Source organism: Nematolebias whitei, chromosome 19 (genome assembly GCF_014905685.2).
Source record: "Nematolebias whitei isolate Nwh7 chromosome 19, NemWhi1, whole genome shotgun sequence".
NCBI classification, from domain to species: domain Eukaryota; kingdom Metazoa; phylum Chordata; class Actinopteri; order Cyprinodontiformes; family Rivulidae; genus Nematolebias; species Nematolebias whitei.
Genome location: NC_056516.1, coordinates 26,037,895 through 26,052,881, shown reverse-complemented (window position 1 = coordinate 26,052,881; position 14,987 = coordinate 26,037,895). Strand labels below are relative to the sequence as shown.

The 14,987-nt window shown below is 38.6% G+C and overlaps 1 protein-coding gene across 1 annotated transcript in view; it reads right to left on the bottom strand.

The window, feature by feature from the left end:
* The window catches only part of dtnbp1b (dystrobrevin binding protein 1b), a 42,910-nt gene extending 28,180 nt beyond the window's left edge, over positions 1–14,730 (bottom strand). The window contains exon 1 of the mRNA XM_037692853.1: positions 14,597–14,730. Coding sequence (XP_037548781.1) covers positions 14,597–14,642 — 46 coding nt within the window. The 5' untranslated portion in view covers positions 14,643–14,730. The remainder of the gene's footprint in view (positions 1–14,596) is intronic.
* Positions 14,731–14,987: the final 257 nt, after the last annotated feature.

Sequence of the window (14,987 nt, the reverse complement as noted above, 5' to 3'; positions counted from 1 at the left end):
ATATATATATATATATATATATATATATATATATATATATATATATACTAATATAACTATAACATTGCTACTTCATGGATTTTCACTTAGGTTCCAGAACGTAACCCCCACAGTAAACAAGGAACTACTGTTTTCCATTTTCTACAACTGAATGAAACATGACCAATGTCTCCTGATCAATGCTAAACTAAACTAAGCTTGCTACCAATCATTTACAGAAAATAAAAGTGTCTCAGTTTATGTTTTGAACATACTCTGGAGACTTTGCGGTCTGTTATACAACAACTCTGGCACTGCAGAACAGTCAGCATGAGGCAGCGTGTTCGGTTTCTGTTCAAGAGACATGAAAACATCACACCGTTGGGATGAAACACCCGATTACTGCCCCAGTGACGGACAGTCCATCTGTTGTTTTGTTGCATCCAACTTCCAGCTCCTCAGCTTGTGTGTACACCAGAGTCCTTGTTCCCCCCACACACACACCCATCCTGAAGCCTTGTTACACAAGTTGCTCCGACACATACCTATTTATTCACACCGTAAGAGGAAAATCTGTCACTATCAAACAAAATAAATCCAAAAATAGATATATCTTTCATGTCTGCATGAAGATAGATTTCCTCCAGAATCACAGAAATGTGGCGAGGCGGGGGAAAAAACTCAAATTGAAGAAGAGAGGAATAAAAAAGATGCACTTTGTGTCATTTTAAATAGGTTTGAGTCTGATTGGCCTCTGATATAGATCATTACATAAGAGAACTCCAAGACACGTAAACCAGCTCAACACGCTAGTTATCAGAGAGGTGCTCGACATTACAGCAGCGAAGCATCAGATAAGCAAAGTTCAGGACTTATTATTGAACAAATAAGATGTTCAGTCAGTTTAATCAGGTTCACACAAAAGTTGAGCTGCATTGTCTAAAAAAAAAAAAAACCCTTCTGGAATCAGCTGTTCACCTTCTCAGAGGTGAACAGGAGGAGCAGCAACTTCAACCTGTGTTCCAGTCTGCACACAAAACAACGTCCTGCCTTTGACAGCAGTATGGAAGAGCTTAAGACCCTGTGCTTGTTTGTTAATCAGCTGAAAGCTTGGATGACTGAGGTGTGTGCGCCTTTGTGAGCACGATGCAACTCTCCCTGCATCTCTGCATGAACACAAACTAGAAACTGGCAGCCCTCACGAAACCACCGTGAACAGATTTGTAAATTAATATATTTTATAGTTTGAAAAGAATATCTTTAATCAGACCAAGACAATTTCAGTTATGACTTTTTTTTTTTTTTAATGCGTGGCTGAAAGTTCTTTTAAAACACGTTTTTTTTTCTTTCACATCGTCATCGATTGATCTCAATCAAACTCAACTCAAGATCAAAGTTTAACGACAATGAAATCAGAATAAGCTGAGCCAGATGTAAAAAAAACACTAAATGTCTAATGTTGGGTGTGGGGGGGGGGAGGGGGTTGGGTTCATTTTCCATCCACGAAGCCTTCAGAACAACATGTTCCAGGACATTTCATTTCTTGCTCCCAGTCTGGAGGCTTTAACTTTAATGAAACTTTCAGAAAGTAATCACTGGCTGTACCTCTGCAGCAAATTACTTTTTGAAGTCAATTTGATTGAAGATGGCTGCCACAGCCAACTGACCCTGACAATCACAAAATTGTCTGTAACTCAGTCAGTTTTGCAGCATTTGAGCTGTGTGAGAGTGGTAGTAGCTGAGCATTGTCCACAACTCATCTCTGAGCACGATCCGTTTTTGCCTAAAGCGTCAACATGGAGTCAGCTGGGTTTGTTTGCAAATTGTGTCAAACTGCTGGACGCATTTCAATGAAGCTCTCGGAAAGTAATCAATGGCTGTACATCTATAAGGGATTAAAGTTTGGAATTAAAGCAATTAAAGATGGCTGCCACAGCTAATAATTCTTAACACAAAAAAGGTTATAGCTCAGTTCATCGGATATAGTAGTAGCCGAGAGTCGTTCACAACACACACTCAGAGCATGACGTCTTGAAATATTGCAGAAAGTAGTGCCCAGCATTAATTTAATACCAATCAGTCAATCAATCAACTTTATTTCTATAGCATGTTTTAAAAACCGCAGGGTTAGCCAAAGTGCTGTGCTATAAGACAAAATAGAGACATAAGACAATAAAAACATACACATCCCAGATTCACAGCAGGTGTGTATTAATAGATTATAGACTAAATTAATTAATTTAGTCTATTAGTGTTTAGTTTAATTAATTTAATTAATTAAACTAAATGTATAGACTAAAACTGGTATGAAAGGCAGCGGGCATGTACGCCTTCAGGAGGGCTAAGCCTCAAATTTGGGGATTTTGAGGGACTCATTCCTTCTGCGAAAAACAAACTATTAAGCCATGATTCAGATAGAAATATAAAAGTCATGATGGTGATTACATCCAACTGGCACCGATGTTTCGGAAGTTCGGAGTTAATAAATGTGCAGAGATAAGTTCAGAGCACTTTTATCAGTAAAACATATAGAACAGTGGCGCAGCTCGGTAGGCGCACAACAAACACCTTAACATGAAAAACAGCAAAAACAAACAAAGTTAGTGTCTATAGAACAACCTGTCATCCTGCTGGAAAACAAAAAAATAAGCTTCATAACGTACCATCGCATTTTATGCCTAAAAATACTATGGGACCAACTTTGGACTAATTAGAGTGTCTCTAGCTGTCTCACCAAATTATCACTGCTCTCTATTTTCTCCCTCTCTGTTTCCCAGAGGAGTGGGAGGAGAGGAGAAAGAATGTGATACCCCCACCTGCTGAGGTGCATCACACCAGGATGGAAAATGTCATTTTTAAACCATCTGTGACCAGAACACAAGACAGAAACACTGATTAGATTTGCCAAAAGGCTGAAAACGTTTAGATCAATGAGTGAAAATACATCTTTTTAATTTGAAAACAACATTTTTTTATATCTCTTACTCCAAGGCAAGCTGTTATTTAAGGTCCTGTTTGCCATCAGATGAAGTCTCATTTGAGAGGATGTTTGAGTTCAGATTAATTTAACTTGTTTTTATTTCACAGCTGAAGTAACCCTGAAGTCTAAGAAAACGCCACAACCCCCCATGTGTAAAATCACCAATGAGTCAGTGCTGTCCTCGTCATTTTGCTCCATGTTCAAGTATTTATTATTTTGTCAAGCCCAACAGTTACAGATGTAATTTCTCAGCATGGCAAGCAGGGGATGTTATTTGTAGTTGCAACACAAAAACAAATGTAAAAAAAATTAGACAACTTTATGATGGGGACAAAATAAAGTATTGGTTTTGATTTGCTCTCTCTCCAGATCTCCACTCATTTACTCATTTACATTTTATCCTTTTGTGTATTTATTTTTTGCATTTACTAATAAATGAATATTCTGTATGAATTGTTTTTTCCTGCAGTTTTTAATCAGTTTATACTTGATTTGCCTTGCTTGTGTATGAAGGTCAGGGGTCTGCAACCTTTATGATCAAAAGTGTCATTCTGCACCTTTGTTCACTAAATTAAAAGTGCTCAGAGCCGCAACAACATGCTACAACTGTGATTATCAACTGGTGGCCCATGGGCAACTTTAGATTTGTTGGAGGGGGATTTGGGGCCATTAGGGGTGACGTTATAAAGCTAAAAATATCTAATAATTTATATTTTTACAATTTAAGACAATGAAAGTCTAGATTCTTGTAAAGAGATGGGGATTGTTTGTTTTAATTCATAAAAACTATGAACTATGCAATCCTATGCAGCACGGTGGCGCAGTTGGTAGAGCTGCTGCTTCTCAGCAAGTTGGTCGACCCGGTTCAAATCCTGGTCCGGGGGCCTTTCTAGGTGGAGTTTGCATGTTCTCTCCGTGCATGCGTAGGTTTTCTCCGGGTACTCTGGTTTCCTCCCACAGACCAAAACATGCATGTTAGACTGATTGGTAACTCTAAATTGTTCCTAGGTGAGAGAGAGAGAGAGAGAGAGAGAGAGAGAGTGAATGGTTGTTTGTCTCTATGTGTCCCTGTGATGGAGATGAGATGAGACCTGCCCAGGGTGTCCTCGATCTCTCACACAGTGATTGATGAACATGGGTACCAGTGACCCCTGGGACCCGAAACGGAAGAAGCAGGTAAAGAGGATGGATGGATGGATGGATGGATGGATGGATAGATGGATGGATAAAAATATGTTAAAGCATAAAGTTAAAGTGAGTATGTGTTACTCCTTGTACTTGTTCCAGTAATCACATATTTTCCAAAGAAATGACAGGAAAACTGCTAAAACTGGTCATTTTTTCTTGTTTATATAAAAACCAATAAAATTCAGTTTTATATTAGTTTTGGTCAAAGCTTGAAAGAGCCGCTATAAGAGCTGCATGTGGCTCCGGAGCTGCAGGTTGTAGGCACCTGATGTAGATGAACTGACAGTAATTATTGTCAGTTTGCTCAGCTGTAGCTAGTTGAGAACAAAATCACCTTTGAATTCTTTAAAATGCCTTAAAAACGTGAACCCTGTTCAAAATATTTTGGATACATGGATACTAAACACAATGGGAAACTGGTATTTAAAAAGGGCAAACATTTCTGTCTTGTTTCCGTTATTTATTTATAGTTTTACGTTTGTGTTTTTGAACCAAGCAGTTAAAATATTTCTCCGAGGCTTTTAAGATCCGTCTGTTTTCATTGGTTTGCATTTGCACGGTCAGAATACTGGTGTGATTGTGCAACACTGGAAAGTGTGAGCAAATGTCCAGTAGCATAAGAAGCTGCTGTTTTGAATACAAATGTTCTTTAAATAGGAAAAATGAAGGGAGACCAATCAACATACAATATATTTTTTGCAACAATTACATCTCTTTGCAAATAAAGTTCCTGCTACAAAGCAAGAAAGTGAACAGTCACAGTTTCTGCAGTAAAACAAAAAGAGTGGGAACTGGTTTAAATTATAAGAACAAGGTTCCTTCAGTTCAAAGCATTTTTATGTAAATCTCTGAACATGTACTGAGCTCTTACCAGCTTCTTTGATAAATGGCTGCTATACCGTGTTCTAACTGGCTCCCCTCAGGGCTCTGTGTTAAGGCCCCTCATGTTCACCCTGCTCACATATGACTGCTCACCTACCCATCCAGGCTGTCATATTGTAAAGTTTGCAGATGATACAGCAGTGGTGGGATGCATCACAAACAATGATGAGTCCAGCTACAGGCAGGAAGTGGAACACCTGGAGAGCTGGTGCAGGAAGAACAACCTTAATTCAACCTTTATACAGTACAGGCTAGTCTCATTGAGCCACGAAGACTCATTTACAAGAGAGACCTGTTCCAGACAGAACTTATAACTTACAGATCACGTCAATGAGAAGAAGACAAAGGAAATGGTCATGGACTTCAGATTGAGCAAACACACATACTCCCCCCCCCACCCCCCCCACCCCCACCATCACCACCACACACACACTAAATATCAGAGGATCTGTGGTGGAAGTGGTCTCCAGCTACAAGTACTTGGGTGTACACCTGAATAACAACCTCAGCTGGGGCAACAACACCACCAGCCTGATCAAGAAAGCTCATCAGAGACTCTACTTCCTCAGACGGCTGAGACGAGCTGGTCTGGGAAGCTCAGTCCTCACCTCCTTTTACAGGTGTGCAGTGGAGAGCACCCTGTGCTCTACCATCAACATGTGGCATGGAGGCTGCACAGCTGCAGAAATAAAAGCTTTGCAGAGAGTGGTGAAGGCTGCACAGAAGACTGTTGGAGTCAGTCTCTCCACCCTCACAGACATTTACACCTCCAGATGCAGGAAGAGAGCCACCTGCATCATGAAGGACCCCACTCACCCAGCACACACACTTTTTGCTCCACTCCCCTCAGGCAGAAGGTTGAGGAGCATTAAGTGTAGAACCACTAGACTGAGGAACAGCTTCTACCCTGATGCTCCTAATCAGGATTACCACTGTAAAAAAAAAAATCACTAATGCCACTTTGATTGGTGATGTGCTGCTGTAGCCATGTTACTGATCTTATGCTGCTGATTATTTCACGCTGCTGTGTTCATTCGTACTCATCTGCTCACATACTCATGTTCATGCTGCTGTTGTTTGGCGTATTGTTTTGCACTATTAGTATTTAGCATGTATTTCAGATCTTTTAGCATACCATTTGGTGTTTGTTTTAGTGTATTTCTTAATTTATATCTTAGATCCTTATTTACCGTTTCTTTTTATACTTTATATTTCAGCTATTGTTGGATGTAACTGGGATGCTGTGTACACAATTCCGTTCCACCTCATCTACCACATGTGGTGAAATGACAATAAAATCTACTTTAACTTGAACTTAAGATTTTCCAACATCTTTAATTTCCATCTTTTTCCTCTTAAATTTGGTCAAAGGACGTGTTGAAGCTATTCAGCTGCTTATCATTACTCGATCACAGTGAGGCTTTAACTAAACCATGACCTCCGGTAGTCACCAACATGTGTATTAATATGAAAATCCTTTTTTCTTTAGTGTTGTAACTGAATCCCCAACAATATAAATTTGTATAATTGTAGAGGACAACACCTCTAAAAGCAATAAGTACAAGTTCGGGTGTACTGAAATCATAAAGGGACTAATCATGTGGCAACATTTTATGCTGCAGCTAAAATAATTATGGCACATATTGCATTTGATTGTTTTACCGTCATTCATTAAATGCAACATCATTGTATTTAGCAGGGGGCTAGAAATGTTTCCCGTTTGTGCATCCGTGGTGCCACAACTAGTACTAATTTACAGACATCTTATTCTTCTGTTATGTTTTTGTTTTATCATCTCTACTGGCTCAGTCATTTGAAAAATTGCTTCTAAAGTACTCTGTTTTTATCAAACTTGAATCAATTTTGTGTCAATTTATTCTCCCAGTTGTTTCATTTCCACCTGATCCCCAAGTTACTTTTTCCCTTTTGCACATTTCTGCTCTTGCACTGCCGCTTCTCATTATTTATATATAATATTATATATATATATATTTTTTTTTTTCTCTCAGTTCTACCCTATTCTTTTCTCTTGGTTATACTCCCTACTTTTTATTCTCTTTTTATCAGTTGTCTCCAATTGTCTCATTTCTCTCGTTCCCTCTCCGTGGCAGCCGTTCTAATATACTGAATCTGTAAAGCATGCATAGTGACAGAAATGTTCCTTCAAACTGACTGAGGGTGATGAGCTAAGCCTACTTCTCCAGGTTTGCCAACAAAACCTGTTTTTCAATGTGGATGAGAGTGATGGAAAAGCGACAGAAAATAAATCACACGTGAGCAAAAAAGGTACATACTAAATACTAAAAATTGAACCTTCATTCACCTCTCTGGAGTCTGAGTTGTTGATCCTGCCTGAGATTTTGTTGGAGTGCAACAAACCATAAAGGAAGCAAATGTGCATAAAAAGACTTCTTTTGAAAAGCATGCAATGCAATGTTCAATATTGGGAAAAGAAAGTGTCAAAACTAATATTCATGCCAGCCAGCACCAAAAAGGGAGGTCAGTCAAGATGAAACATAAATTATATGCTAAAAGTTTAGTTAAAGAAAAGGTTCATATATGAAACGAGATCAATCCATAAAGACAACTAGAGAAATTGCATTTCCTGTGAAAATGCAGTGTGAACGCTTATTCAAGAAATTGCTGAAAAACAGATGAAATTACAGTGCCTTGCGAAAGTATTCGGCCCCCTTAAACTTTTCAATTTTTTGCCACATTTCAGGCTTCAAACATAAAGATATAAAAATTTAATTTTTTGTGAAGAATCAACAAGTGGGACACAATGGAATGAAATTTATTGGATGTGTCAAACTTTTTTAACAAAAAAAAAACCTGAAAAGTGGGGCGTGCAATATTATTCGGCCCCCTTGCGTTAATACTTTGTAGCGCCGCCTTTTGCTGCAGTTCCAGCTGCAAGTCTCTTGGGGTATGTCTCTATCAGTTTTGCACATGGAGACACTGAAATTCTTGCCCATTCTTCTTTGCAAAACAGCTGGAGCTCAGTGAGGTTGGATGGAGAGCGTTTGTGAACAGCAGTCTTAAGCTCTTTCCACAGATTCTCGATTGGCCATTCCAAAACCTGGATACGTTTATTTGTGAACCATTCCATTGTAGATTTGGCTTTATGTTTTGGATCATTGTCTTGTTGGAAGATAAATCTCCGTCCCAGTCTCAGGTCTCTTGCAGACTCAAACAGGTTTTCTTCCAGAATGGTCTTGTATTTGGCCCCATCCATCTTCCCATCAATTCTGACCAGCTTCCCTGTCCCTGCTGACAAAAATCAGGCCCAAACCATGATGCTGCCACCGCCATGTTTGACAGTGGGGATGGTGTGTTCAGGGTGATGAGCTGTGTTGCTTTCACGCCAAACATATCGTTTTGCATTGTGGCCAAACAGTTGGATTTTGGTTTCTTGTGACCAGAGCACCTTCTTCCACATGTTTGGTGTCTCCCAGGTGCTTGTGACAAACTTTAAACAACACTTTTTATGGATATCTTTGAGAAATCCCTTTCTTCTTGCCACTCTTCCATAAAGGCCAGATTTGTGCAGTGTATGACTGATTGTTGTCCTATGGACAGACTCTCCCACCTCAGCTGCAGATCTCTGCAGTTCATCCAGAGTGATCATGGGCCTCTTGGCTGCATCTCTGATCAGTCTTCTCCTTGTTCGAGATGAAAGTTTAGAGGGACGGCCGGGTCTTGGTAGATTTGCAGTGGTCTGATACTCCTTTCATTTCAAAATGATTGCTTGCACAGTGCTCCTTGTGATGTTTAAAGCTTGGGAAATCTTTTTGTATCCAAATCCGGCTTTAAACTTCTCCACAACAGTATCTCGGACCTGCCTGGTGTGTTCCTTGGTCTTCATGATGCTCTCTGCACTTTGAACATAATTGAGACTATCACAGAGCAGGTGCATTTATACGGAGACTTGATTACACACAGGTGGATTCTATTTATCATCATCAGTCATTTGGGACAACGTTGGATCATTCATAGATCCTCACTGAACTTCTGGAGTGAGTTTGCTGCACTGAAAGTAAAGGGGCCGAATAATATTGCACGCCCCACTTTTCAGTTTTTTATTTGTTAAAAAAGTTTGACACATCCAATAAATTTAATTCCACTTCAAGATTGTGTCCCACTTGTTGTTGATTCTTCACAAAAAAATTAAAATTTTATATCTTTATGTTTGAAGCCTGAAATGTGGCAAAAGGTTGACGAGTTCAAGGGGCCGAATACTTTCGCAAGGCACTGTAGCTAAAGAAGCATACTAAAATGTAGCTGAAATGGAAGAACAAGCCTAAGTTAGTAGAAGCAGAAAGAACAGATATTTGATTATTTAGGTTTAAATAAACAGAAATGAACACAAAAATTAGGAAATTTGCTTAAAAAAAGGCTGAAATTAGCTAAAAGAAGCTGAAAAGTAGCTGGAAAGGAATAAAGAAGCTTAAACGAAGAAGAAGAGCTGAAATTAGTCCCAAAAATGTGGAATTGGGTGACAAAGATTAAATTAGCATAAAAGAGCTACATAGTAGCTGAAATTGCAGAAAAAGCTGAAAGTAGCAGAAATAACTTGAAGGCGCATAATAAGCTGAAATTAGCAGAGAAAAGTTAATTAGGCTGAAAGTAGCTGAAATTACCATGAAAATCTTGAATTTATCTGAACAGTTGAAATTAGCCAAAAATGCTAAAAAGACAGCTACAATGGTAGAAGAAGCTTAAATTAGCAGAACAAAGCAGAAAATAACACGTTTGTCCAATTAAGCTGAAAGATTCAGAAATGAGCACAAAAAAATGTAAATCATCTGGAAAAAGCTGGTTCACAAAAAAAAAAAAAACTGCTGAAAAGTAGCTAAAAAAACAGAAAGCAACTTGTTACCAAAGGGGAATGGTGGGAGCACATTTTTGCTAAATTAGGCTGAAAAAGTTTAAATAAATGCAAAAAAATGTGATTAGCCAAAAAAACTAAAATTAGCATGAAAACAGTTAAATAGTAGCTGAAATAGCAGAAAATGCTGAAATGCATAAATAAGCTGAAAGGAGCATAACAAGCTTAAATTACCAGAAGGAAGTTAAAGAAGCACAAAAAATATTGTAAAAGAAAGAATCTGAAAAAAGCACAAAACAGCTGAAAAAAACAGCTGAAAGCAGCTGACAAATGTTTAAATTTGCACAAGACAGCTGAAACAAGCTGAACCAGAACAAAATGTGAAAGGAGCAGTTAAAGGTTGTAAACAGATCTAAAGATGTCAGGGATGTAAAATGAGCTCAATTCATTTTCTATTAGAAAAAAATGTCAGAAAAGGCTAAATATTTCAAAAAGCCAAAGTTGCATCAATACCAAAAGTCATAGCACCCTTCTCTTGAAAGAGCTAAACCTTTTGATGATTTGATAGCACAAAAATTGCAGAACGAGAAAGATGCAGAAAAACGTACAGGAAAAAAAAACTGGATCACAACAGTGCAAATGCTTCAAAAACATTCACACAATGAACTCAGTCATTCTTATAGATTCAAAGGGAACGTGACAATGAACCTCCAAATCTTCGTGCACAGCCACTGTGTTGACATAATGTTTGCATCTTTCTTTTCCATGTGCCAATTAGCAGCACTAGCTGTGATTTCTTCATGTAATACAGAGGAGTTTGGAGAAATATTTGCAAGTGCAGATGAAAGTATCTCCTGTGAGCATCACCAGGGACACAACTCAATCTGCACTCATTTACAGGAGTTTAAACATTTCAGCTAAATCTAATATTAGGCAGAACATGAAACACTTCTGCACCTTCTGTGCTGCCATCTGCTCAGAGTTTTATCTTATCACTCTTCACTTTATCAGCAGAGTAAATCCTGCTGTTGAGACTTTTATGGTTAAGGATTTTCAAGAAGTGAAAAAGATCAGTAAATCTTGAAAATATTTTTTTCCTGTTCAGAGTTAAAAGCTGAGTTTACCTTGTGGCGTTGGCTGTCAGAGACGGTGAGGGAGCCTGTCGCAGTTCAACAGTCCAGACCCTTCTTATTAAAGCAGCACAAAAGACTAATTATTTCTGCAGTGCTTTGATTTACATGCAATTAAAGTTTCATGTGTGCCCAGACCAAGCAGGAGGAGGACAAGGGGACAGCGGAGAGGGGATTAAAGGAGAAACTAGACACTGGAGGCTAAAAGAAGCAGAAAAATGGAGGGGAAAAAAATGAAACTTGGTGACAGAAGGAGGAAAAGTGTTTTTGTGAGGTGAGCGGATCAGAGATCAGAGGAGTTGTGAGGCAAGCTATCATTTGGTGAGGGAAGTGATGACACAGCACATCCATCTCTGTGACAGGTGCTGCTGTTGCTTTACTGAGGACAAGGGAGCAGAGATCTGCACCACAACAAGAAAACTACTACACCTCAAGGTAATAAAAAATATATACTCATTGTATACCATAAAAATACACACGTGTATACGCAAAGTTTGACTAAATACAACCGCAGTTTTAAAAGATTGGGACGCTGTACATAATTTAAATAACAGAATGCAATGAATTGCAAATCTTGTAACCCATATTTTGCTACACTTTACAATAAGGCTCCCCTTATAAATGTTAATAAATAGTTTATAGATATGTTATTAATTACTGTACTTTATAAATCATTAATAATTGTTTGTTATACATTAATTAAGGGTGACAGAGACAAAACTGAGCAGTTTCTTGCCAAATCTGTTCACCAATATTTCATCTAGAGTTGTTATATTAAACATTTCAGAATAATACCTTGTACGCACAATAAACATTTGTAAACCTTTTTTTAGGATATATTAGTTGTAGATACTTAAAATGCATTGATAAAGTATAATATTATATGCTAAAGAAATAGGTTTATAAATGCTTATTGTGCTCACAAGGTAGTAACTTAGACTGAAATGTTTAATATAACAAATCTAGATGAAATATATGAACATATTTAGCTCAATATTTGGCAAGAAACTGGACTCAGTTTTGTCTGTCACCCTTAATGCATAATAAGCAGTTATTTATATAGTGTTTACAGAGGAATTAATAACGCATCTATAAACTATAGTAGCCATCTATAAAAGGAGCCTTATTGTAAAGTGGTACCCATATTTTTTTCCACAATGGAACAAGTAAATATATGTTTAAACTGATGCAAACCATTAAAAATGAATGGTGACGGGGTCACGTTTCCAGCTGTGAAGCACACCCTCTTCTTTTAACAACAGTCTGTAAGTATCCAGGACCCGAGGCCAGCCATGGAGTTTTTGGAAGAGGAATCTTGTCCTGTCCTGGATCTTCTTTGATGTTTTTTGTCTGTTTTGTTTTATTAATGATGCATCAAATGTTTCATTTGGTGAGATGTCTGGAGTGCAGGCAGGTCAGTACCTGAACTGTTCTGCTATGACACAGCATGCATGCTCCGAAAAATGCAAGGTCTTCCCTGGAAAAGATCCCATCTGGTTGAGAGCATGTGTTGTTCTAAAACCTGTACTTTTTCTGCTTTGATGGTGCCTTTCCAGATGTGTAAGCAGCGCATACCACGGGCACTAATGCTCCCCCATACCATCAGCAAAGCAGGATTTTGAACTGTGTGCTAATAATAGGGCAGATGGTCCCTCTCCTCTTTAGAGTAATTCACATGTCAGTTTGTCTGAATGCAAAACGTTCGGCTTGCAGGGATGTCCAGAATAAAATCAGATTTGTTTTTAATACAGTGATCACCAAGATCACCAAAAAACTATTTTCACCCTCGCAGCAGAGGTTTCTCCAGCTTCATGAAACTTTTTGATGATATGAACTGTAGATGATGAAATTTTTAAAGTCTTTCCTTTTTTTGTTGGTGGAGAAACTATTCTGAAACTGTTCCACTATTTTTAAACATTTTTGTTAGTTTTTGCACACGCGTGAACCTCTGCCCATCTTTTTACTTTTTAGAGATCCAGCTTTTCTTTTTAGCCCACTCCTCTTACCGACCTGTTGTCAACTCACCCAGTTAGTTGCAAAAAGCTTCTTCTAGCTGCTTTATTTCATTTTATTGTTTGTACTACTTTAACAGCTTTTTGTTGTCCTGTCCATAAAATTCAAAATTACCTTAATTTTGTACTAAACATGAAAGAAAAATCTTATTTTCAACATTTGGTGTGTTTACTGTTTTACATTTGTCAATAAAATATGGGTTTATGAGATTAGAAAATAATTAAAATCTGGTATTTATATTTTGCACAACAATTCAACTTGTTTGCACTGGGTTGTACACATTTGTAATTGTAAAGATTAAAATTGTTACAGGAAACAGCTAGTGATTTGCATCAAATTATTGCAACTACTCTGTCTCTGGTATGCTAATATAAGAAAACGTGAATAATTTAACAGCTTGATTATGTTATTTATTTAAGATTTTAGTTTTCTGACCATGAACTTGTTTCCTCAGATGTTATGTAACTCTGTGGTTTGTAAATCAGCAATCGTAGCCTGGAGCTTCTCCATATTTCTGCTTGAATGCGCTGCTCTGTAAAGAAGAATGCCATGGATGTGCCGTGACAGGGAACAAACTAGTACGATGTAAAGTAAGAGCATGACATGATGAGCTGCAGTCAAGTCACTGAATGTATTCTGCAATTTAAAACACCCACAATGAGCATCTACTGAGAGGAAATGTTTTTATTGTGATCATTAACGCATCAGATAAACACACAAAGCAGTTTCCGGGTGAGCTAGGATTATAAATAACGCCCAGAAAATAACAGAGGGGAGAAGGGGAATGAAAGCTAGATGTAGGAGAGGGCATGATAACAAAAGCAATAAAAGGAGCTGCCTGTTCCCAGCTGTGATGCACTGTGCATCCAAGTGCGAGTGGATGAGTTTGGACGAGATTTGTCTATATGCACCCACTCAACTCTATATAAATGAGTCACATCATCCTATTAATCACCCCTTAGCATCACATACCCACATTCCTTTATTAGAATGCTCTTCAGGGTTGCAAACAGGACATTTTCATTTTGCGATAATCTACAGCCTGAATTATTATTTTTTTTTTATGCAAACAAAGAGTTGTTTTATTCTTTTTAAACACTCGCAGACTGCACCGACTGCAGGATCAAGTAAAAATAAAAAATAAAATAAAAGAACCAGCTCAGTTTGACAGCAGTGAATGACACCAGTGTGTCATCCAGTCCTTTCTTCTGAGTGAAAGGATCCAGCTGGCTCGCTTGTCAAGCACCTTTCCAACAGATGTACAGCTGGAGGCACTCCAGGGAATGTGCACACACACTTAGGCATGCACCTACACAAACACACTCCTCTATTACACAATATTCAAAGCACTCTGAGCTACTCATACACTTTGACTTTATGATCTCTCCAATGAAACACCTAGTGTCTTGAATTTATGCTACCCCCCTTCACACATCTTTTCCTCCAAATTAAAGCCAATAGGTGTAACTTACATATTCTGCTTTATTAGAATAAAAAGCTTTAATTAAATCTTTGATTGAAAGCCAATTTTTTTTCCACCATGATGTTGTACGCATGTTTATTATTATTAATAATTATGACAGACAAGTTACTCACAGGAGTTCCTTTGGCTCCCGTCTGTTGGACCAGGTGAGGTGGACATCAAAGCAGTTTTTGTCCTCACGAGACACCCGAATTGGACGGAGGGAGCAGGAAGATGGTGTAAAGTACAGCACACCACTAACTCCAGTGATCACGACAGGTCCTGCCCACCGTGCATCCTCACGCCGCTTCTCAATCAGCACACATGCTCCTCAGCTCAGAGGATGCTCCACTCGCACATTCTCCAGCACGACGGCGCACGCTCATGTGCTCTCGAATGTTAGGCGTCTTGAAGGAAGCCACACAACGAACGTGTGCACGTATGGCTCGAGACTGCACCAGTGTCTGCTCCAGTGGGGTGGGGGGTGGGGGGGTGAGCTGCTGCTGAGGCTGAGGAGAGATGGAG